Source organism: Choloepus didactylus, chromosome 9 (assembly GCF_015220235.1).
Source record: "Choloepus didactylus isolate mChoDid1 chromosome 9, mChoDid1.pri, whole genome shotgun sequence".
In the NCBI taxonomy this organism is placed as follows: domain Eukaryota; kingdom Metazoa; phylum Chordata; class Mammalia; order Pilosa; family Megalonychidae; genus Choloepus; species Choloepus didactylus.
The window spans coordinates 117,409,478-117,435,533 of record NC_051315.1 but is presented as its reverse complement, the minus strand read 5'-3'; the positions used below and the strand labels follow the sequence as shown (position 1 = coordinate 117,435,533).

At 34.9% G+C, this 26,056-nt stretch overlaps 1 protein-coding gene across 2 annotated transcripts in view; it reads left to right on the top strand.

The window, feature by feature from the left end:
• CUL3 (cullin 3) overlaps positions 1-26,056 on the top strand; it is a 90,655-nt gene that overhangs the window by 28,768 nt on the left and 35,831 nt on the right. For both annotated transcript variants that reach the window (XM_037848554.1, XM_037848555.1), the window contains one exon: positions 12,088-12,201. In XM_037848554.1, coding sequence (XP_037704482.1) covers positions 12,088-12,201 — 114 coding nt within the window. The remainder of the gene's footprint in view (positions 1-12,087; positions 12,202-26,056) is intronic.

The following is a 26,056-nucleotide window of genomic DNA, read 5'->3' as shown; positions in this document are numbered from 1 at the left end:
TCACTCAGCTGCTACTGGCTTAAGTCAGTCAACTAGGCTGAAAATGTACCAATTTCAGCATACCTAATGATTGATATATTATTTCAGTTGAATTAAATTAAACCTCTGCTCATATCCAATTTTATATTTTTGTATTTTCCATTTATCTTGTTACTTTTATTTTATGAAAGATTCTTACTTTACAAATACAGTATGTCTAAAGGAGACACTGACAGAAGAGATATTAACTGATAAATAGTTTCATCATACAATAACTCAAAATATTTGTTCCCTGGTGTAGGATATCAGTTTGTTCTATTGAATGGAATTTAGTGATGTTACTGATAATAATGTGGAAAAGTATCATTTGCATGAAAATCAATAGTACCTGTCTCTGTGTTGCATCTTTTGACTGGAAGTTGAGAGAATGGTTCAGAGTTCTGTGGTATCAAAGTATCTTGAATCTCCCTGAATATATCCCTTTTGTAGTTCTGAAAGCATTATTGCTTGGTCTGTTCAAAAATTTTTTGTCCAAAATGCGTTGCGCTTTTAGCCGAACTAACAATTTTTTTTAAAAGCAGAGTACTTTTCTACTGAAGTGAACCTTTTAATGTTATGGTATAGATAGCCAGGTGTGGATACATTGAAGAATTCAAAGGAAATACAAGTTTCATGTGAAATCAGGTCTGGTTTGTTATATAGTTTGTTGATACTCTGATTTCAGGGTAAGAGTAGTGAACATTTTCACAAACATTTTTGGTGAAGTGGAGAGATACAAACTATTAGGGCAGATGAAGATTCCAGAGAGGACACTTCTTTGGGATGAAGATAGTTGATTATTGACTCTGGAGTCAATAATAAGTTCACAAAATTAAAACAGGCAAAGAAAAGATAAGTGCTGTTTCTCGAAGTAATTTAAATTCCTTGTGGATGTGTATCATTCTTCTTATCTCTAGAAGAATGTGTCAGAGGAACTTGGTGAATTTCTTAGGACAACAAAGCGAAACCTAGAGGATGATGTGGTTTTTGTGCCTCATCATAAGAAAAATCCTGCCTCGTTTTAGTAAACAAGAAAGCATTTCAGAACTCAGAGGGATTATTTTTCTTTGACCCTTTTTTTTTTTTTCTGAAATAAAATAACTTAAACAGCATGATTATCTTGGGGAGAAAACTTTTGCTACTTTCCACATTTAAAGACTTTTAAAAATTTGATTATTTTTTTAAAGTCTCAAAGCTATTCTTACCAGACTTCTCATCAGAGAATTCAGTATCCAGCAATATTTATTATTTGGCAGGCTCTAAGTTATGTGCAAAGAATCTATTTGTAAATAAAACACATCTGATCTCTGTCCTTGTGGAACAGATAATAAGTAAGTAAACAAATTTAGTTTAAAAATATAATGAATAAAACAGGATAAGTGCGAGAAAAGTCATGAGGGCACCTACTTACAGTGGACAAGAAAGGAATCTTTGAGGAAGTGGTGAGTTTATTCTGGGACTAGAAGAATGGGAAGGTGCTCCGAAGAAGAGTGGATTGGAGAGCATTTCACACAAAGGAGATGGCTCTACAGTTTTTTTCTGTAACGAACCAGATATTCAGCATTTTTGCCTTTCTGGGCATACAATCTCTGTCCCAGCTCCTCAACTCTGCTATTGAGCAGCAATAGACAATATGTAAATTAACGCTTGTGGCTGTATGCCAATAAAAACTTCCTTTAAAAAAAAAAGCAGGCCCTTGGACTAGAGAAATTGAAGTGAAAAACCTTTCGTGACTGGAAATTTAAAAGTTAAAAGTTGGCAGTGGGGAAGATGGAACAAGATGAGGTTAGAGAGAGAGGCAGGAGCCAGATCATGCTAGGCCCCAAAGACATAGTGTAAGGAAGAACCAGTCAAAGACTAAGCAAAGTGGTGTGATCTGGTACCTGTTTCTAAAATACTACTTTCTGGCTGTCGTGTAGGGAATAAGTTAGAGGACTGAAGAATTTAGGTAGAGAGACCAGAAAGGAGTAATCTAATAATTCAGGTGAGTGATAATGAGGATGTATACCAATATAGTGACATTTGTAAGAGACAGAAGTTTTCAGATTCAAGATGAATTTTGGATGTAGAAAGATGTTACTTGCTGATAAGATTGTAGGGAGTGAGGAAGAAGGAAGAATCTACAATGATTTCTAGGTTTTTAAATTGGACAATTAACTTGGTGATTCTATTTTCTGATAAAGATTTGGGGTAGAAAAAGGAACCCCATTTTGGAAGGTTAATTTTAAGATACCTGTGGAATTGGGTGTGCAAATTTACTTTAGGAGGTCTGTGCTGGCAATGTAAATTTGGTAATTATTAGTGCATGATTGGTATTTAAAGCCCTGGAAGTAGAAGGAATCCTAAGAGAAAAGAAAAGAGGGCACAGGACTGAACTCAGGAATTTAAACCTTTAGTGTTCAAGTGGGTTAAGAATTGCAGTGAATGCCCTCCCCCCAACGTGGGATCAGACACCCAGGGGAGTGAATCTCCCTGGCAACGTGGAATATGACTCCCGGGGAGGAATGTAGACCTGGCATCGTGGGACGGAGAACATCTTCTTGACCAAAAGGGGGATGTGAAAGGAAATGAAATAAGCTTCAGTGGCAGAGAGATTCCAAAACGAGCCGAGAGGTCACTCTGGTGGGCACTCTTACGCACACTTTAGACAACCCTTTTTAGGTTCTAAAGAATTGGGGTAGCTGGTGGTGGATACCTGAAACTATCAAACTACAACCCAGAACCCATGAATCTCAAAGACAGTTGTATAAAAATGTAGCTTATGAGGGGTGACAATGGGATTGGGAAAGCCATAAGGACCACACTCCACTTTGTCTAGTTTATGGATGGATGAGTAGAAAAATAGGGGAAGGAAACAAACAGACAAAGGTACCCAGTGTTCTTTTTTACTTCAATTGCTCTTTTTCACTCTAATTATTATTCTTGTTATTTTTGTGTGTGTGCTAATGAAGGTGTCAGGGATTGATTTAGGTGATGAATGTACAACTATGTAATGGTACTGTAAACAATCGAAAGTACGATTTGTTTTGTATGACTGCGTGGTATGTGAATATATCTCAATAAAATGATGATTAAAAAAAAAAAAAAGAAAGAAAGAATTGCAGTGAAGACTGAAAAGCAGCCAGATGGTTAGTGAAACTTTTTTAAGACTCAGTGCTAACCTTAATATATAAAATAATTTAATTTTGACATTTATTTATCATTGTAGTTGTATTTTTTCACAACCATTTTGTGTGTGTGTGTGTTATTTTTAAAATGATTCCAAGAAAACAGTTTTAAATTCAGAAATAGTGATAATCAGCTCTCACTTGTGGGAGGGTAAGGGTGGAGCCCATCTCTTCCCATTCTTTTAAGATTTCTATCTGGGTTTCAGACTTGATGTTCAATCTGGGATTCAAACTGTGAGGAGTCTCTAGGCTCACAGATATAATGGAGGACTTGCCTTTTCTTTCTCCACGTGGGGTTGAGCACCTCATGTTTAATGGTAAATAACTTAAAAGCAGCTACAGTGAAAAAAAATATTGGCAGTTATTCTGCCAGTAACAGTCTTGAACAAACTCAAGGTTTAGACCATCTGGATCACAGATTATTAATATAAAATAACATAGGGTGAATTGTATTAGTCTAAAATAGCTTTAATATTATGTGTTGATTATGTGTCTTGATAAATTTGGGTTATTAAGACCTAGGAGGAGCATAGTTGTGGCAGAGTACCATTGTTCATTCCTATACCAAAATACGTGTTTATTATAAAAACACTTCAGTTTTTAATTATTCTTTAAAGTCGGGAGAAACTTTCTTTGGTTTTAATGTAGCAAGAGCTTTATCATCTCAGTTTTGTGGTGCTTAAAAGATTTCCTAGATTTGCCTTTCACTTAATTTCCCCTTCTCTTTCAAATTATTACTCTAGTAATAATTGAATAATAATATGTCAGCCTTGTAAATGAGCCTATTGAAGCTAATTCTTGAACTTGAAAATTTCATTTTAGAAAAACAGCTGAACAGAAAAGATGTTGACTTTTTAAATGTACTAGAAGCAGCTTCTTGATGCTAGTAAAAATATTTATTCCTGTGGTATTCAAGGTCTTTCTATTCATGGATCCTATTCTTCAAATAAAATCTTAGTTTGCTTGAATGGAAGACAGGCAGAACAAAAGGAGATTCCTACTGCTCACTTTTCATTCGGTCAGAAAAATGCCTTTTGAAGACCTATTGTGTGCTAAGCATTGGTCTAAGCATCTGCAGTATATCAAAGACCCTGCCTTTTGGAATTTACGCTCTTGGACTTACATACTTGGATTTTGTGTCTTGTGATCCTGAGCTGTTCTGACTACTCTGCTTTACAGGTAGGGAAAGTGAAGCCTTGAAGGGGTATAGTCAAAGTTTTTAAGTGGTTTTCTTGTTTGAATCTTTTTGTAATCCTGAAAGTCTTTTTTATAGAAAGAATAACACCTTCGTTTATTTTTTCTATGTAGGATATCCTTTGCTGAAAATGATGTCTCTGTGTACTATTTTTTTCGATATATTGATGTTCTCTTTATCTGAGGAGGGGGAAGGAAAAGAGTGAGAGCTTTAAATATTATGTTTATTCATAATTAAGAGGTTTATCTGGGGAAATTAAATACAATGTGAATGAATGTAGAGAGGTTTTTTTAAATGTCATTTGTGGATAAAATATGTTGTAAATGGTCACAGTGAATTATGAGAGCTGAAACACTCCAGAAATAATTTGCCTTTAGCAAAGGCAGATTTAGTTGAGGTCAGCAGTCGTTGGGTTGTTGAGTCTCTCCTTTGTTTCAAGAACCAAAAAATAAATAAGACACAACTCTGGCCAGCAAAAAGCTCATAATTTTAGTGAGGTAATCAGATTCGAAGGGAAATTATTCTACCTGAGGAATTCAGGGCAGGGTAGAAAAGGAGGCCACTTTTGAGTGAGTCCCAAAGTGTTACTAAAGATTCATCATGCAAACAAAGGCACAAAACAGTTCCAGTAGAAAAAATGGTATGAGTAAAAAAAGGCAGGTAGATGTGAACATAGTCATGTAATAGATCTGTATAGATGGAACATAATGGGCTTCAGATGCATTTGTAGGAAGTAAGAATGAGAAAGTGGATTGGGTTAGGTTTTGAAGAACATTGTAGGGGATTTGAGTTTTATTCTGTCGGTAACAGAAACCATTGGTGGTTTTTAAGCATCACAAAGAGACTGCAGTGGGAAGATGGAGTTAAAAATTTGACTTGAGTACCATTGTCAGTGCTTCGTTGGTACTCATCTTTACTTCTCCTGCCATCTTGTCTTGTTCTTTTTTCAAGGGAATTAAGTTGAAAGAAATTGAGTACTGAGGGTGTCAGCCCATTAGAGTGAATATTGGAATTGCTTAGGTAGATGACAGGAGTCATAAAGAAGAGGGAGGCTGTGGGACAGTTGTAAAAGCCCTTAATGAATATGAAGGGTAGAATGACTTGAATATGAATAATATGAATAGAGAAATCCCCAAAGAGGAAGGGATTATTGGGGATTGGGTAGGGAATAGGGATTGTAAGAGACCCAGGAAGATTGGGATCTTCTTGGGACATAGGATTTGAGTAGCTTCCCTTTCAGAGGAATGATGTTGGAGGAGAACCACATTGTTTAGCAAGTTCTCTTGTTAAGTACCCATGATAAGAATCAGCTTCTTCTGCTTAAATTGTGGTGTCGACTGTAAACACCATGGGGGCCAGGTAGCCTTCCTATTTTGTTTCCTGTTGTATTTTCTAGTGACATTCTTTTAATATTTATTAAACAAGTGAATGAATGAGCTAGGACCTATTTTATTCATTTCATCCTCCTTGCATGTAGTTGGCACTCACTAATGCTCTGTTGAAATAAATCTCAGAATAATACCAGCAGTCAACATGGAAACCACAGTAATTTATAGTAATTTATATCTTAGCTTAGACATCTATTATATCTTCTGTATGTGGGATATTACTTCTACCCACCCAAGTTAGTAAATGAAGCTAATCACCCTTTAAAAGCAGAGTATAATTTTTGGGCTGTATACTTCTGGTTTTTTGAGACCAGAGTTTGTCAGTCTGTGGGGAATGAGATTATGATCTTGTAGAACTATGTCTCTTTTTTTCCCATGATACTCAGGAGAACGAAAATTCTAATTGCCGTATTGACTTGCTTTGTCAGTTTTATTACTTAATCTTGTCAGTGTCCATACTTCTCAGTGTTTAGCTATTGTACTAATGGCTTTTATTTTATATCTTGTGCCTTAACCATTGGGGATGCAGTACTTTGCAAATGATAATTCTGTTGTGGTTTACTACCTTTTTTCTTTCCACTTTCATTTCTTACCAGTATGTAAAAAGCTACCCTTTTTCACCGTACTATTTTGTACTCAGAAATCCTGATTTTCTAAGGTGTGTTATTAATAAAAAGGTTAAAAATTAAACTAGTGCATCTTGCTTTTTGGAAACAATAATTAAATATTGAACTGGAGAAAAATTTTTATTCTTTTCGATGGGTGGTATCTGATATTAGGACCTCTTTTCTTTGAGAGTTTCATTTTGGACACTTAAAGAGGGAGTGGGGGAATGTTGTCACTGTGAATGAGTTTGATTTAAAATTGAAAGCATGTTCTTTGAAGTGCTTAAACTTACACAACTAACTATATAGATATGTTAGTAAAATTGCTTTCAGAAGAAACTTCAAACCTGACAGCAGTAGAGAAGACAGTTTTTCCCATAGTGATTGTTTTGTTAATGATGCTATATGATTTCACCAACCAAGATTGCTACCTTTATTCTAAATGTTGGTAAAAATATTGAGAATAATACTGTCATTCTAGGAGATATCAAGAAGGCAGTGAGTTTTATATCATTCAGGACTCTCTGGTCATTAGTGAATTCTTAAAAGGTTTAAAATATCTACAAAACTTCTAAAACCTTAGAATGCTACAGATTTCTAGGACTCAACCTCTTGTCATAATACCCATGTGATACTTTTTAATATTTTGTGTATAACTACCATGTGCTCCATATTCTTTATGCCCCATTTTATGTTTTTAATACATGATATGTATTTCAGTGCAGAATAATGTTAAATACATATTTGCTTATTTTAGAGATTTGTCTGTATTTGGACGACTGAATACTTTCCTGAGTGTTGAGACTGGTTTAGAAGGAAATCGTGCATTTTCAGTAGTCCATGTCAGCATTGATTTTATGGCTCTGTTCTAGTTTCAATGTGAGCTTTAGAATTAAATTCTTTAAGTAATGATATAATGTAATTATGGGGGTTACTGTAGTGCAGATTATTAATGTCCTTTAGCTTTCCAACCAGCCAAGAATTACTAGCCCAGGCTCAGCTTCTTTGTCAACCCAGAGTTGCTTGGATTTGAAAACCCGAGGGCAAAGACTTGGAGCCCTGGTCATGCTCACATGCTCTTAACGCGTGTTGGCCACTCCTGGCATCTCCCTTTCCACCTCTTTTTCCTCCCCTTGCGATTTAATTGATTTGGGGGCAGTTTCATGCAGCTTGGACGTTACCTTATCAGTAAGTAGGTTTTATTACAACGTTGAAAAAAAAGATTTCCTTTTGACTTAGTAATTCCATTTTAATCTTTTCTAAGATTAAAACATTCAGGAAAAGCTATAATCACAGATATGATGAGTATAGTATTGCAATTTGAATTGCTGCAGTTTGCAAGTTTGATGTTACTTAAATAACTTAACATTCTTCCATTGTCATTTAGATTTTTATGAATCAAGTCTGTGGCATCATAGCTTACATTTGTAATATAATAATATAATAATAATAAAGCAGGATTCAACTTGAGAATCATACTTGCTGCATATTCTTTTAAATTAATGTGAAATTGACCCTTGTTTTCATGGACAATTCCATGAGTTTTAACACCTGTGTAGATTTGGGTGTCCACTATCACAATCAATACAGAATTATTCCATCACCCAAGAAAATAACCTCTGCTACCCCTTTAGTCACAAAGCCTCATCTGTTCTCTGATACTATAGTTTAGTATCTTAAGAATGTCATACATATGGAGTCATACATCATGCAGTATGTAACCTTTTGAGATTGGCTCCTTTCATTCAGCATGATTATTTTGGGATTGATCCATGCTGTTGTGTACGCCAATAGTTCTTTTTATTGTATTCTGTTGTGCGAATGTACCACAGTTTTGCTTATCCATTTACTTAATAAAGGGCATTTGGGTTCTGTGTAGTTTTTTGTGATTATGAATAGAACTGCTATGAACATTTGTGTGCAGGTTTTTGTGTGAATATAAATTTTCATTTCTCTAAGGTAAATAGCTAGGAGTGGGATTAACAGGTCATGGTAAGTGTATATTTAACTTCTTAAGAAATTGTAATACTGTTTTCTTGAGGGTCTGTACATTTTTGCATTGTCACCAGCAATGTATGGGCATTACAATTGCTCCACATCTTCATCAACAAAAACGATATTGTTAGTATCTTTTATTTTAGCCATTCTAATAGGTATGTAGTGGTATTTCATCATGGTTTTAATTTGCATTTCCCCAGTGGTAATGTGTTTGGATATCTTTTCATGTGTTAAATTCTAATTGCCTTCTGTATATCCTGTTTGGCGAAGTGTGTGTCCAAGTCTTTTGCCCATTTTTTGAGTTGTTTGCTTTCTTACTGTTGAATTTCGAGATTTCTTTATATATTGTGAATGCTAGTTATTTGATTTGCTAATATTTGTCCCCATTCTTTTAAGTTTTTTTTTTTTGTTGTTTTAATAGTGTCTAGCAGAGCAAAATTTCTTAATTCTGATGGTGTAGAATTTGTCATTTTTCTTTTATAGATTGTGCTTCTGCTGTCATGTTGGAAGTTGCTTAAAATTCTCAGATGACATTTTTTCTTGTGTTTCATTGTAATATAGTCTTTTTCTTTGGATTACTGTGGTGCTTTGGAAATGACATAATATAGCTAGGTATTCTAATAAAGCAAAGGTTAATGATACATGTTAATGGATTGGCTTAAAAAAATCAGGCCTCAGAAATGCATTGATGTTATTTTTACAGCTATATAAAAACATACCTTTGTTGAATAAATTCTGCAAAGGGAAGGAAGAGAAATGGCTCTTTTAAGCCAGTGGTTTCATAATCTGGCTGTGTGTCAAAATTACCTGGATAGCCCTTTTAAAAAACAAACAAACAAACAAAAACAGAGGTTTTCTTTCTTTGGGGCTTGAGTGGGGCCCAAAATCTATTTTTAAAAGCTCTTTAAACATACTAATTCACTGCCAGATTTGTGATCCACTGTTCTAAGCTCCTGTTTCCCCCTTCGCCCTTTTGCAAGACTGAGTGTCAAGCCATTAACTGTCAGCTACTCATTTCAGCCTCATTTGCATAAGAGGACATTGGCCCAGTTGTATTTAAGGCATATGTTTCACTTCTAGTCATATGCCTATAAATGTGTAATTTTTTGAAAATAAACATGAAGTTAGTTCTTAATAGTAGCTGGTTGCTCTTGTTGCTTAGTCAAGTTCACTGTTACTGATTAGGATAATACTTTGAAGTATGTAAATTAGATTTTATCATTCATGATAGTGGTAGCTAGTGAATTTTTGCCATTTTGCTGAAAGACTAGTGTAAGTATAATAAGTATTCCATAAATATTAGTCAATATATTTTATCTTAAAATATATAAATAGGTGAATTTAGAAAACATATTCAGTTTTATAACATTAACATTTTATTTACTTGATCACTTTTTCATTCATCCAACAAGTATCCCAAGCACATCTGTATATTCCAAAGTCAAATTGACTTTCTTTTAGACATTTATTACTTAAGATGATTTTATAATAAAGGGTATACAGAAGTTCACTTAAATCACCTAAGAATAATTAACTGACTAAATATTCTGATGTTTGGAATATATAATTTTATTTTTGTTACATAGTACAGTTTGCTTTAGTGTTGTAATGATTTTAGTTTAATTGCTACTCAAAATTTCATGGTTCAGTGAAAGTATAAATCTTGGTGAACAATTTCATAAATAGACATATTTTCAATCTGCTGTTTTTATGTAGTTTTAGTTACCTTTGGTATTTGCATCTTACATGTGCTAGACTTAATGAGTTGAAAAAAATGATATATTATCCATTTTGCATAAAAATGTTTGTTTAAAACGCAGTGCTGTCAACTAATTCATTTGGATGTTTAACGCTTTTGATGTGGTCAACATAATTATGGACTAATTTCTCAGTACTGTATCCTGAAGTCAAGGACCTTATTAGTCTTGTTAGAGAAGAGACTTAAACATGAAACAAAAGATTAAATATTATGTAAAGGGTTCTAAATTACGTTGTGTAGACTAGTAGTTTTCATACTGTATGTTTTGTAGACTGGATGTATTGTACTATCATTACAGTCTACTAATGACCCCATTTTCTCTAATTGAAGAAAAAATGAATTAAATACAGTTTTCTCAGTTTTAACTTCTTCTCCAATAATGTATCTGTGTTTTCCTTCGATCTTTGGCACTTCCAATGATTTGTTTTTGCTAGCTCTAATACTGACTGGCATTTTATTTAGCATATATTTATAGTTCAAGTTCATAGATTTCTATATATCTCCACACACATATTAAAAATAAAAACTTCAAGTTTCTCAATAAGTATCAGGACTGTAGATTCTCCCCAACCTAAAAAAAGTCTAACCACTACTGCAGGTTATCTACGGTAAAGGATGTTTGGATATAGAAGAGACATGTTTGGCTGTTGTTACTGAGACTCGAGCTAGACCTTGGAGGGAGGATGGGGTTGGATTTAACTAACTGGAGAAAATAGTAACACAGTTCCATATTGTAGGAATTTACAACACAGACACATTACTTCTTCATGATAAAGTTAGAATCAGTGTCTAGATTCTATTTCTTAGTCGAATAATCTTTTCATGGGATTGATAGCCTAGCAAGGAGTAGAAGGAGTACTAAGCTTTGTAGCCTGTGGAAAGGAATTCTTGAAGTCTGAGTAGTCTTTTATCAGGATCGGATTAAGAAGACATTCCAGACCCAAGGAAACTTTATGTGCAAAGGCAAATAATCATGAAAGTGCTTGCCATATTCGAGGTAAATCATTCCATGCTGTTGGGGGGTGGGTATGAAATAAAGAATCTTTTATGTATGCCAGACATTGTTCTAGGTGTGGGAGGTACACATTGAAAGGACAGAATCCCTGCAGTTGTCCATGGAACTTATATTTTAGTGGGAGAAACAATAAACAAAGAGTGACATAACATAGTGGTTAGATAGTGATAAGTATAAAGAACTGTGAAGAAAAATAAAGTATGGGGTAAAGGATTAGAGACTCTTGAGAGGTTAGGGAAGTCCTCTCTGTAGAGGTGAAACTTGAACAAAATAAAATAAAGGAGTGAGCCTTGTGAATTGGGGCAGGAGAAATGACAGAACATAGTTGCTGTGTGCACAAGGAGGTCATTGTGGCTGGAGCATAGTAAACCACTAGTTTGGTCTTACTGAGTGCCAGGCACTGTCACTAGTGTTAATTCAATTATTACAACAGTCCTACAAGATGGATGCTATGTCACATGTGATGAATCTGAGACCCAGAGACTAATATAACTTGCCCCAAATCACACAGCTAATCAAGGGGCCAGGATTGGAGTTGGGGAGTCTGACTTTAAAATCAGTACACTCAAACATTATTCAATTGTGGAAGAGAAGGGGATGTAGTAGGGAATTTGGTGGGAGCAGTATCCTAGGGCCAGTTCTGTAGGATCTTGTAGTTCATTATAAGGACTTTGGATTATATTCTGTGATGTTAAATCTTTGGAGGGTCGAGAAATGGCCTAGAGGTTGCTTTATGATTCTCAAGGTCAAGAGAGGTCTGGACAATACATATATCTTTGGTTGTCATCAGTTTATAGGTTATAACTTAAAATATTTCTTCTGACCTATACCATTTCTTTAATTTGAAATTGAGAGTTCTATTTCATAATTTTATTTGATACATGCATGTATATGAATATGTGTGTATATAAACAAAATGCAATGAACCTCTTCTGTTAATAGGTGCGAGAAGATGTACTAAATTCATTGAATAACAACTTTCTTCAAACACTAAATCAAGCTTGGAATGATCATCAAACAGCTATGGTGATGATTAGAGACATACTAATGTATATGGTAAGTCAAGTTTTTCATTTTTTTTTTCCTTTTAAGGAGTTAAGTTTCAAAACACAGTGTCTTCTTTCAGATTTTCTTGGATGGTACATGTCAGCTGTTTAAAGAACTTTTTAATAAAAAGTATTTGTTTGCAAAGGCCAAGTTCAGCCCTTAAATTGTTCATATAGTTACTGAAGTAATTATATTAGAATGGAAAACTGAAAGGTAAAGATTAAAATTTTATTTTTAGTGTCCGGCACTGGTGCTTCAAAATGGTAAATATTGAAAAGCCATTTCTTCTTGAATAAAGGTGGTCGAATGACTTGAAGAACAAAAGCTGAATATTCTCTTACAGGTATTTTTTAAATCCTAATGTCTTCCTCTGTCATCTTCCAGTGACAGAGGTTGGCATATTAACACAAATTTTTTTTTAATAATCTAATAGCTGTCATCCATCTCTCCTATTAGTAAATCTCTACTAATAATAAATTCTTGCAGAGCATTATTTTAGCCAATCTTGTTTAAGGATCCTAATTTCTTCAGATGTTTTTCCATTTTTAATCTGCTATTGCTTTTTTTGAATTGTTACGGTTTTATCACTCAAAAGAAAAATCTTGTTCAGCAGGACAAATTGGAAAACATTGACTTGAGCTAAGCTGTTCAATAGTTTTCAGAGGGGTTAAGCTATTTTTGATTGTAGGGTATGATTGTAGGGTGAAGCCAGATTCATCAAGCTGAACTATTGTGTCAGTCCAAAATTAGTCTAGTGATTTATCTTGTTAATTCAGGGTTTATGTTTAGAAATTGGACATATAATGACATTCTTCTAAGGTTTTGCTCTCTTTATTTCGATTTTTATTTTCAGTTGCTTTGGCTTTGATTTTTTGCTACAGTGTAGCAATGAGAGCTTGCTCTAGTTTCTGTTAACTTGATAGAATAAAGCAATGTTTAGAATTTCCAGTAAGAGCAAACAGAGCTGTAAAGTTTTTTGTCCTGCTGAGTGAATTCAGTTAGACTTCTTAGCCCTGATTTTGTAAGAACTTAATGGCAAGGGAGTCAGGAAGAGGCCACTTCATTTTTCAGGGCTTTAATAAAAGGTATAACAAATTATTTAGCCTTTCCACCCTTTCTTTTCCTTGTCAGGATATGGATTCACCTTGTAATATCATTTTTTCTTTAAATTCAGTTTTATTGAGATATATTCACATACCATACAGTCATCCATAGTGTACAGTCACAGTACCATTATATAGTTGTGCATTCATCACCCCTATCTATTTTTGAACATTTTCCTTATAACAGAAAGAATAAGAATCAGAATAAAAAATAAAAGTAAAAAAGAAGACCCAAATCTTCCCCCCATCCCACCCTATTTTTCATTTAGCTTTTTGTCCCCGTTTTCCAACTTATCCATCCATATTCTGGATAAAGGGAGTGCGAGCCACAAGGTTTTCACAATCATACTGTCTCCCCTTGTAATCTACATTGTTATACAGTCGTCTTCAAGAGTCAAGTCTACTGTGTTGGAGTTTGGTAGTTTCTGTAATATCATTTTGAGGGTAAAAAAGATGGCATGTGAAAACATATGTCATGGTGCCTGGCATATAAAAATGTGAACTAAGTTAGCTTGCCGCTGTTTGATTGCTTTAACTTCCTTAGCAACTATACTAGGCTTGAAAACCACTTGTAATTTCATGGTCCATTGCTCTATGGACAAAAGAAGGATTTAAAAGTAGTAAATATGATATTTTTAAATTATATGTTTTATTTTCGTTTCATTCTTTCTGTCTTTCTGTCTTTCTTTCGGCAAATGAATTCTCAAACCTTGAATCCTAGCTTGTCTCTGATGCGACAACAGTCAAGAAGTTTTATTAGTCTGTGCCTCAGCTTTCTTGTGTATAAAATGAAAATAATGTACCAATTGGGTAGGGTAGCTCTGAGACTTAAGTGAGCCATTCATGTAAAGCATTTGCAGGACTGGCCTGTAGTAATGTGCTTTTAGTAAAAATGAACATTTCTTGTCCCTTCATCTTTTCAGCAAACCCAACTGGTGGTGCCACAATCCTAGAAATAGACCTTTCCTGAGCGTGTGCTGGAAGAAACTTCCCACAGGGCAGATCAGTGCCACTATCTTTCCATATCACAAACCTCCATTGGACCCTCCACAATGCCCAGCAGACTTACTTTTTCTCTGGTCAGCTTACTCTACTACTTTGAAACAGATTTCCCTTCATACCCACAGCTCTCCCTCTTAGTAAATGATCTTTGCTTTCTCAGAGGAAAGAAAAAACATCAGATGGGAACTGTTAGGTTTTTTTCTCGCCACTGAATCTACAACTTTACGTGTATTCCACAACCACCACCACCACTTCCCCCACCTCCACCCCCCGGTTTTAATGGAAGACAGTGTCTCCTCTCCTGTCAAAGGCCAGTTCTCTACCTGTAGTGTGGATCTCTACCTAAAATTTTTATGGACTCTCGGCACTGCCTCCCAGAGTTTCTCTCATTCACAGCTAAATGTTATAAGAATTGTTGACACTTTGCCATCTCCTGTTTTCATCTTACGTTCACTTTGATTATGTTCCAGTTAAGCTTCCACCTCAGCTACTCTGGTCACTTTTGCCCATACTGGGATCACCGTGTCATCTGCATATCTCTGGGTACAAAGATCACTACACATCTTCATCCTCCTTAATTTTTCAGCTGCCATAACATTATTGGGTCCTTGATTTCTGTGACAGAGCAGTTCTTTGGTATGCTTCCTACCTGTCTGGCTGTTCTTTCTCAGCCACCCCTCCTCCTGCACCCCTTAAATAGAGGCATTCTTGGGGCTTAGTCCTACCTGTCCTTTACATTGGTTTCTTCACTTCATTTATTCCCATAACTTCATTTACTGCCTCTCTGTACAGCTGTACCTTGTTTTATTGTGCTTTGCAGATAGTGAGATAGTACCTTTTTTTTTTTTTTTTAAACAAATTGAAGGTTGGCAACCCTGCTTTGAACAGGTCTATTGATGCCATTTTTTCAACAGCATAAGCTAGCTCTGTGTTTCTGTATCACATTTTGGTAATCTTGTAATACTTCAGACTTTTTCATTATTATTATATCTGTTACAGTGATCTGTTAACAGTGATCTTTGATGGTACTATGTAGATGATTCCCAAATTATGTCTCCAGCCTAATTCTCTGAGATTCAAGCTCATATCTTCATTTGTCTAGTTGATGGCTCTTTTGATTTTCTGAGAAGTACTTTAAACTTGTCATGTACAAATGAACACATATTCATTATCATTCCACTTGTTTATGCCAGAAACCTGGGGAATTATTCTTGTCTGTTCCTTCTCCCTCTCTCCTTCCATCATGTATTGCTGTTACCACCATGCAGTTTCTCTGTGCTTTCATGTCTACTACCCAGCACCAAACCACCTTCATTTCTCTGGGGGTATCAGTAGTCTCTAGTCTAATAATGTTCACTCGTGCTCCCCTCTATTCTGTTCTCTAAATTGCCCCAGGGATGTTATTTTAAAGCACAGATCTGATCATGGTCCTTCCCTGCTGAAATCCTTACCTCCCATCTTGGAATCTTCACACATCTTCCCTCTGGAAATCTTTTTCTTCAAGCCTTAGCTTAAATTTGTGGTAAGCTTTCCCCAACCCATGCTGTCTACCCCCACTGGGTACAGTTGCTCTCATTGTACCCAGTACTGTTCCTTGGCAGCATTTATTACGACTATTATTAACAATTGTTTAGTGCCTGTCTCCCTACTAGAGTTTGAGCTCTGTGAGGATGGGGACCATGTTTGTGTTAACCACTGGGTCCCCAACACCTAGCACACAGCCTTGTGCACGTTATAGGTGCTCATGTATATCTTGAATAAATTAATACACACAGTTTTTATGTAATATCTTACAGTTCTTTTTTTTAATAGATCATGGCTTTTCAAACTGCTCATAGAAGAAGTAGGCTGTTTTAGATTCAGAAAGAAACTGAAGTAATGATATTCAGGTTCCACAAGATGAAATCCTTTCATTTTCCTATCTTTCATTCTCTCATTTTTGACTTTCTGGACTTTTAATAATTAAAGTAAAACATGTACATTAAAATGTATAGAACTAAAGTAAATGAAATGATTTTTGCAAATGTGTGCACCTATGTAACCAGTACCTCAGTCAAGATATAAAACATAATAAAGGCTTTTTAATTTTCCAAAAATGAAAAATGTTTTCCCTATCAACATCGACATTCTTTGCTTAGAAGACTTTTACCCTCATCTCAGACATCACAGGTCACATTACGGTGTACCCTAGGTGAACTGATTATAACTGCATGGGGCTTTACAGGTTTCTTTTCCTATGAATAGTGGCTCTAATTGTTGGAATTTGTTGAAATTTTATACCACAGGCTCAGAGAGGGAGGAGTGAAGATGCATCACTGTCTGCCCACCTACACCTACTCAGCTAGCTGAGTTTTACTTTTAACAAGGAGGTGTCTGCCTAAAATGTCATGCATGAGCCTCAGCATATGGTTATCATGAAATACACTTGCTCCTCAAAGTGAAATGGAATCACATTACATGAAGGCAGCCATTAAAATTTGACGCATGTAACTTTCTTTTGTTTGGCAGGTTCATTGTTAAAAAAGGAAAAGTGTCCGTGTCTCTAGATGGGCCATGTGACCTCTAATTTTTGCCATTCTTCTCTTTCCTAATGTTTCAGACTTAACACTGCCTGCTTGGTCCCTGCAGGCATTAGGTTTTAACCCTTACTTTACTTAAGTTTGTTATTTTCAATCCATTCTTAAAGAAATGTTTGTATGTTAAGCTTGTAAAATTAGTTTGGGGCTATATAGTAAAAGTTTTATTTTCAGTTTGAATTGTTCAAAACATTAACAGTTGGGAAAAGATTTGAGTATTTTATGGGGAAAATTAGTTGTAGATTATACAACAATCTTAATTATACAATCCATGAATGTAAATGTATTTCATTTTTCACTTAGATTGCTATAATATATCAAGGGAAAATTAAATTAATGCATAATATTCCATAGTCTGCTTTTAAGCAATTGGAATTAATGTCAAATAGACTAGAAAAAGCATTTCCTATCTTGATAGATAGGGTGAATAGAGAAATTTTCTGTGTAAGACTTTATGGTGAATTTCAGAGATATTTTCAGGCTTCCACTTGACATTGTCTGCATTTCCAGTCATTTTCACAAATGAGATTTGTACTACAGTAGGATTGTAGGTTATCATTAAATAAGATTAGAGGAGATAAATTCAAAAGCACTGGTGGAGAGTTAACCTAGGAAAGGAGGATCACTGCTTCTTTGAGCCATTTGGAAAGTCATTAAGGATGGGTGAAGAGGTGAGGTGGAATGTAGCAAGATTTGTGAAGAGGAGAGAAGCTGAGGAACTCTTCAGATACCCTGAGTCTCCTTAATAATGGAGAAGGTAGAACTATCAACTTAGGATGATAGTTCTAAGCATTTAAGGTGTTGAGAGTGTGGGAGGGTGCCCTACCACAATGTACCCCCAAATATGTCCACGTCCTAATCCCTGGAACCCATGAATGTTACCTTGTATGTCAAAAGGGACTTTTGGGATTGTGATTAAGAATCTGAAATGAGGAGATTATTCTGGATTTTCTGGAGGGCCTGATGTAATCACAGCAGTCATTATAAGAATGTTGCAGGAGGAGTCAGAATGGAGGAGAAGGTTATGTGTGATGATGGAAGCAGAGACTGGAGTGATGCGATGCACTTTGAAGATGGAGGAAGGGTCCACAAGACAAGAAATGCATATGGCTGCTAGAAGCTGAACAGACAAGGAAGCAGGTTGTCCTCTCAGAGACTCCAGAAGAACCAGCCCAGCTGACACCTTGACTTTAAGCTCAGTGAAACTGGTTTCAGATTTCTGTCCTTTAGAACTGTAAGAGAATAAATTTGTGCTAGGTTTGTGGTAATTTGTTAAACAAGTAATAGGAAATTAATATAGAAGGAATATGGAAAAAGTTGGTAATGCCCACTGTGCTGGTGTCACCTGGATATGAATAAAAGAATTAGTGTAGTTGTCAGGGCATAATTTTGGTGAGTTGGCACACATATAGTAAAGCAGTCAACAGTTCGTAACTTTTTCCAGGAGTACTTAACTGTTTCGGGGAAGAATGTTTGAAATAAGGAAAATTCACTAAGATTTACCATCTTGGATATGGGGTAGAATTCTAGGCTATGAGCATTGTGGAATGGTTGATTGTGGTGGGTCCCTGCAGTTTAAGGAGGCAAGTGAATCAATCATAAGGTCCCCAAAAATAGAAATGTTAGTTGTTAGGTATAATAGACCTGGAGATTCAGTGAGAGGGAATATTTGGTTCATTTAAATGTAACAAAGTTGGGAGCGATGAAAAGAAAAAGGATCATTTTCAGTGTCAGAATTATTTGATATCATTGAATGATGAGGTTTAAGGTTTGCCTATATTGATATGTGGTTGAGGGAATCCTGATAAAATGAGAATTGAAAATTGAGGCATTTATATCTGTGATTGGTCATTGGAATGATTGTTGCAGTTCCCAAAGCTAATAGAAGACAAGGAGTAGGGTTGAGAGAAATACTGTAAGTTGATTGTTGAAATTACCAGGAAGGACTTGTGTGCCATTGGAGGTTAGAAGACAGGAGGAGGATATGGAGATAGTGGAATTTGTGGTTCTTTCTTTTTTCCTGTAGATTTCGATACCTTCAGGTCCAAAAAACATTTCTTCCTCTCAGTTTTCTAGATTGCACATTCAAGGAAGTTTGAAAATAGGTCCATTCTGGAAAAACACAGATTGCTTAAAAGTCTTCCTGGTATGTTTTTACAGCTGTGACTGACAACATGTAATACCTGAGCATATGGTTAGGACATATGCTTATGGTTAGAGCAAAAGTGAATTAATAGGGCTTCAAGTAAAAGAAAACCAAGGTATCATCGTAAATACTGATAATGAGTTTGGGGTTTGACGAATTAGTTTTTTTTTTCCTTATTTTCCAACTCAGCTCCTGTTTCAAACAAATTAATAGAACCATAAAAACCTTTATCACTGTGCTCTGTGAACTATTCTTTATGCAGTGACGATTTAGCAGTTCATGGTATTGAGTTTAGGGATGTAAATCTTTATTCACTCTCAGTACTGCCCAGCATGAAGTAGGCTTTGTGGTGCAGAGATAGAGCACACATCAAGTAGTAAAGAAAATGAAAATTTGCACTAAAATGGACTGCCAACATATGTATGAAGCATGGAGTAGTGAAAAAAAGTATTTGACAATGAATTGACGTCCTAGATTTTAGTTTATATCTTGTCATCAGTTTGCTTAAATCATTTAATCTCTCTGGGTAAGACTCTTGTTTTTTTGTTTTGTTTATCTGTAAAATAGGTTTATTGGATAAGTCTTGTGGTTTTTATCTCTTTTGGGGCTATAGACTCCTTGGAGAATGGTCAGAATTCAGGAACTTTCTCCCAAAAGTCAGCATGTGGGCATACATATACCACACAACACACGTTTTTATATATAGTTTCAAGGGATTTATGAGTGTCCTGAAGGGCTAGGCCATGGAATCTTAAATTACCTTGGTTATATCATTTTAATCCTTTGCAGTTCTGAAGTTTTACGCCATTTGAAAACTGAAGGTTATGTGATATTTGTGAAAGAAAACAGGTGTACATTGATCAGTATTAAGCCAATCTCAGTTTCCGTAAGAACCCTCAAAGTGGGTTGATAGAGCCCCTCAGTGGGCTACAAGTCTACCTACTACTAAAAAATAAAAATAGTAGATAACACTTACATAGCCTTTAGTCTGTGCCAGGCACTGTTTGAAGCACTTCAAGTATATTAATTCATTTAATCCTCATAGTGTCCTTTGTTGTTATTTTTAAACAGTAATTGAGGAAAACAATACAATTTAATTTTTTGTGTTTCTTTGAAGAAGTAAAAATACTTTTCTGAGTACATAACAGTAGCTATCATTTATGACATAACTATATTACGATGCTAATGGTTTTAAATACTTGACTTTTGAGGTGGGTTTTGTAATTTCCATTTTGCAGATGAAGAAGCTGAGGTTAGAGAAGCTAAAAACTGAGTTCAAAGAGATAAACCAACCCGCTGAGATCACCCAGTTTACTAAATACTGTTGTAGAGAATCAAATCAAAATCTCTTTTGTCTAAAGTATATGGTCTTCACCACTTTGCTCTACCACCTTAGTGCAGAAGAATTATGACTGCTTAACAGAATTTATCATAATTTTCTCTGTGGAGCTAACATTTTCTTGGTACTATGAGGATAAATTCATTCATTCGACATGTTTAATATATATTGTGTATGAAGCACTGTTCTAAATAACTGTGTTCCTTTTTCCAAGTTCCTTCAGTATGGGGTGATTTTGTAATATGGATACCATTTGGACTGATAACTCCTGGTTTATCAAACATTACTTGAAAATAATGACTTTATCCATGATCCAAGTGTAAGATACCAAAACATATTAAAAATCTTTGGTATACTTTGTTTCTTTTATCAGTTTTGATTTTGAATCTGAGGTATTAACATTCTGATCAAAGAAGTGACTTTCTAATACTTAAAACACCTAATTGCTGTCAGAAGTTATTTAAAAACCATCATTATTGGAATACTTAAAAATAACCAAAAATGTTAGATTCTGTTGTAGTTATTCTGTCCACTAGCTTTAAGCTTATTTGAAAGTCCTTCTCCAATTTTTTTTGAAAACTTTTATTGATGTATAACATAAAATGAAAGTGCACAAGTCGTTTGCCTTCTTTTAAAAAGATGTGTTATCTGTCTTTTTCTTATTAGTTTATAGGAGTTCTTTACTTCCCTTTCGTAACTTGCCTTTTCAGTCTCTTAATGGTGCTTTTGATGAAGAAAAGTTTTAAGTTTCAGTGAATTCCAGTTTTTCATTCTGTGTTGGCTGAAGATAAATATATTTGGTTGAATTTATTAATCATGTTCAAATCATCTGTAACTTTAGTAAATTCTTTTTTGTCTGCTTGCCCTATCAAATGTTAAGTGTTAAAACTTCAGATTTGATTGTGGATTTGTCTGTTTCTTCTTTTAGTTTATGTATTTTGACATTTTGTTATAAAGTGAATATAAGTTTAGGACACTTTATCTTCTTGTCGAATTGATGCTCTTATTTCTTGAAATGTCTCTCTTGGTCTCTAGTAATATTTCTTGCCTAAAGTCTGTCTTGTCTGGTATTACTGTATCAGCTTCTTTGGGTTAATGTTTGCATGGTAAATATCTTCCCATCCTTTCACTTTCATCCTTTCTGTGTCTTCATATTTAGGGTGTCGCTTGTAAATACATATACTTTTAAACCCACCTTTGTTTTTAAATTGACACATTTAGTTCATTTACATTTAATGTAACTATTGATATATTGGTTTTCAATTTACCATCCTGCTGTTTTCTTCTATTTTCCCACTGTTCTTGCCTTCTTATGGATTAATCAAGTATATTTTATTATCCAATCTTCTACCTACCCTTTAGTTTGTTGTTTATATATTTTATTACTATTTTAGTGGTTACCCTAGAGATTGCAACATCCTTTACTTCTTAAAATCTACCTTAAAATTAGTACCTTTACCACTTCCTGGATAGTGTAAGGGCTTTAGAACACTTTGACTTCCTGTTTCTTTCCCTCTTGGTTTTCAGACATTTGCTCCTGTGTTTTGTCTTTTTGATTTGTTTTGTTTTTTGTTTTTTTGTTTGGTAACATGCCTGGTAATTTTGGATTGAATGATGATACTCTATATGAAAAATTATGGAGACTGGATGATACTATCTTTCTTCAAAGGAAAACTAATTTTTCTTCTGGCAGGAGGCAGTATATGGGCAGAACACCAGATCTAGTAGAGGCCGCCTTTTAAAAGGTTCTGTTTGGGCTGGTTTATTTTTAGTTATGTCTTTATTTCCAGGGCTAGCTTTGCTCACAGAACATAGCCCTTCTGGGTTCTCAACTGAAAGCCTGTAGTGCTTACCAGGTTGCTCTCCATCTTACTGTCTTGAATTCCAACGCTGGTCTCTTTAAGCATTGTAAGACTGCCAAAAATCTCTGTTCAGCCTTTTAGCTTCCTGGTGCTCCTGTTTTTGCTTGTTTGTTTTTTGTTTTTTTTTTTTTGTTTGTTTGTTTTTTTAACATCACACCCTGTGTTTAGGTGAGCTATCAGTAAACGTCTTTATGGAAAATTTTGTGCAAAATTTCTAGCTGTTTCCTTTGCAACTCCTTCCTCTTAAGAACCTTGGCCTCTTAAGTCCTAGCTGTGACTTTTTGCTTGGCCTCTTATTTCTAGAATAACCCAAGGGAACAAGCAGAGAGACAAAGGGTAGGGGTCCCCTCAGTGTATGTGCCTTTTCTCCAAAACCTTTGTCCCTCAAGTCCAGATTGTATTTGTTGCTCTTTGGTGCTTTTTAAACAGTTGATGGTTTTCTGTTTTTTTTAATCCAGCTTTTATAGTTGGTCTCGGGAAGGGAGTTGGTCTTATAAAAGCTATTCTTTCAGTACAAGAAGTAGAGATAGGTGGAATAGCATTTTGAGGTATATTATTTCACCTGTTATTTTATAGATGACAAAACAGACATAAAAGGTTGCACCAAGTGAATGGCAGAGACAGGATTCAAACAGAAGTCATCTGACTCTATAATTGGTGCTCCTTAATTATTGAATATCATTTCTCTCCTTAAAGATAGTCTTATTTCATTGCTCTAAGATCTTGAGATGATTACTCTCTTATGGTTCTAATAAGACTATTTTCTAGTGGGTCCTCCTCCCCCTTATATTATTAAAATTTGAAGTAAGGAACAATGCCAAAACTCTCAGTATTCAGCTTCTGTACATATATACAGTATTTTCTGATTTGGAGCCATGTACACAAATGTAGAGAAATATAAATAGGGTTTTGCCTTGTCAAGTAGCTTAGTAGGCAATTCTTAAAATAAATGAAAATCATTTAAGAAGTTTTACAATTATGTTGTAAGTTTTAAAAACATTTTCACAGTCTTGAGAGGTTTGGGATCCATTTTAGAGTAGTGGAAACTATGACTCCTAGCTTAAGTTGTAGAGCTACGTCTTCAGCCCAGGTTTTCTGACACCATATCCTGTCCTTTTCTACTCAACTTCACCAGTAATATTGTTGAATCCATGAGTGCTATCAGTCAGTACAGTTTACTGATTCGTCTCTTACCCTTTCAACAATTGTAGTCAGACACTAGCATTGTGGAAAAGATTAGGGCAGTTCTTTAAACTTTAGTCTGACATTTTTCTTCTATGGATTTGAAGTAGAAACTTTGTTACTTTTTATTTGGTGTCTTCAATGTGTAATGCCTTCCTAACCTGTATTTATTTCATGGTTTAAAAGTGAACCCTTGTTGAAAACACATTTATTGCTCTTTGATAGAAGCTTGGCTGGTAATTAAACTTGGGAAAGCAGGTTCGAACATGTTCTAACAGACAGTAGCTACTTGCTAGAGTTTAGTTTTGTTTTTTTTTTTTATAAATGAGTTTAACTTTGGGGGATACGTCTCTAAGTTTACCAACAGGATAAATATTTAATATTTGTGCAGATTTTTAACCCTGTTTAGTTTCCTCTTTCCCTTTCCTTCCTTAAAAAAAAAAAAAAGAAAGAAAAAACAATTAGGCTTCCTTTTGCTGTGAGAAAAGGGGAATGGAAGAATAGTTATTTAAGAGTTTGATTAACCAACTTGACAGCTTGATAAACCAACTTTCACAGCTCTTCACTACAATTTTAACAGAAGTCTTTCCTTAAATAAATAGCTGCTGTAATTGGGACCAGGCAAGAGAGTGTAGATGAATGAGTACTAATTCATAACCACCCTTGGTTCATTAATGGTAAGTACTGAAATAATGAACTTTGAAGCAGAAATTTTATAAAGCATTCCTTTAGACTTTATAATTGAGACAAAGAACTTTGGGGCTTATTTATATTTGTAGAACAAGTTTTCAGAGTTGAATGTGCCCTAGAAATTAGTTTCAGAATTGGCTTTCCAAACAACTTGATCTTGCAAGAAAATATTTGTTGTTCAAAATGAGAGAGAATAATTATGAATGATACTGAAAGTGCATGTAAGTTGTTTCTTTCCTTGAGTGCTCCGCTGATTACCCAGAACTCTTCCGTCTGAGTTTGCTTTCAATGACGTTGTTTAAAAGTATTCGCTGAACCATTTCTTATAGATAAATTATTTAAGTAAGAAGAATTATTTTTTAACTTCATTTTGAAATGTATCCCTTCTTTGTTTTTGCTTTTATTTATTTTTTGTTTTATTTTGTCTTGTTAGTAATACCATTTCCTGCATAACAAAGCCATTTAGCTCACTTGTTTACAAAGGGATTCTTCTGACTTTGCATAAGTATGGCTTTCTTAAGATACATATTTTTTGCATATTGCTACTTGGCATCTTTAAGGGCACTTTTGTTTGCTGAGTTTAATTTTTCATACGTTAGTTTACTGTTCAGGTATTTTGTTGCATTTTGAGCCATTTTTTTAAGGGGAAAGGCACTTCTTTGCCAAGATGATAAGTGTAGGAATATCTGGCCTTTTAATCAAGCACCATGTTGGCTGGTGTACTTTTGTCTGCTGGAAATGCAAAGAGTCGTATGTCATTCTTAGGAGTTTTGCATGGAGATCAGCTGTTTGAGGCTCATTTTTCTTATGGCAGAGGAAGAAAGACTCCAGCTCTCTCTACCCCAACTCTGAGGGACCTGCTTGTCCCTAATTTGGAGGTTTTAAGATGCAGAAGCAGTCTGACCTCTTCCCAGCTCTGTGAAAAGGGAGACATGAGACAGGCCTCACCACTGGTAGTTCCCTCTCACCCCAGGGTCCATCTGGCCTGTTAAGGTTTCTTGCCCACTGCAGGCTTGCCTGGTCTAGAAATGGCAACTTCTGATAGAGAAGCATTAAAAGAGTTTTAAAATGTGGTTTATCTATGTGGTGATGAAACACACATCCCCTTTTGTAAATCTAATGTTTGATTCAGACATGAAGCTTTCTAACATGGTTTTCAGAACATTTTAAATTTAAAATATCCATATTTGGGCTTAAAGAAGGCAAATAGTAGCAGCCACCGACTTTGTCTGCTGAGCTCTCCACCATAGACAAGTGACTAATTAATGTTGTGCCCAGACAAATTGCATTTCGGTCAAAGACTGAGCTTAGGATCTAAGTTTTAAGTTATTATTTAATATTTTTTTTCTCTCTTTTGGGATTCCTTTTTTTTAATACCTTAATTTTGTTTTTTTTTTTTTGTTTTTTTTTTTAATCTTGCCTGAAATTAATCTTGTCCATATTTGAGTTTATAGTTTTTTTAATCTACTTGAGGTTAACTGGAGCTGGACTTTAAATAGGTCTTTGTTTTAATGAAATATTGATAGGGAAACATATACAAAAATAAAAGTCCCACAGTGGTTCAGATGACTGGAACAACATTAATATTGTATTACATAAAAATAGCTACTTATTTTTTAACTGAGAGAGATCCTATTAGAATCTATTATAAACATGCTGTTTGTGTATTCATAGGCTGCATTCCTTTTGATAGTGCTAATAAGCAATAAACACATGTTCATTCAGCAAATAATTTCATATTTATGTGTAGATCACAGGTTCACCATATGTGCATGGCCAGTGATTATTTTACTTACAGTAATATAGCATACATAATGTTATTTAATATACATGACTATTTAGTATTAATAATTTCATATAGCCACACTTAACAGTTCCATTTATTAGCTCTCCGTGATCTATCATCAAAATTTCAGGGTTAAGAGGTGTCATTAATATCATATATCATATGTCATTTAATTATA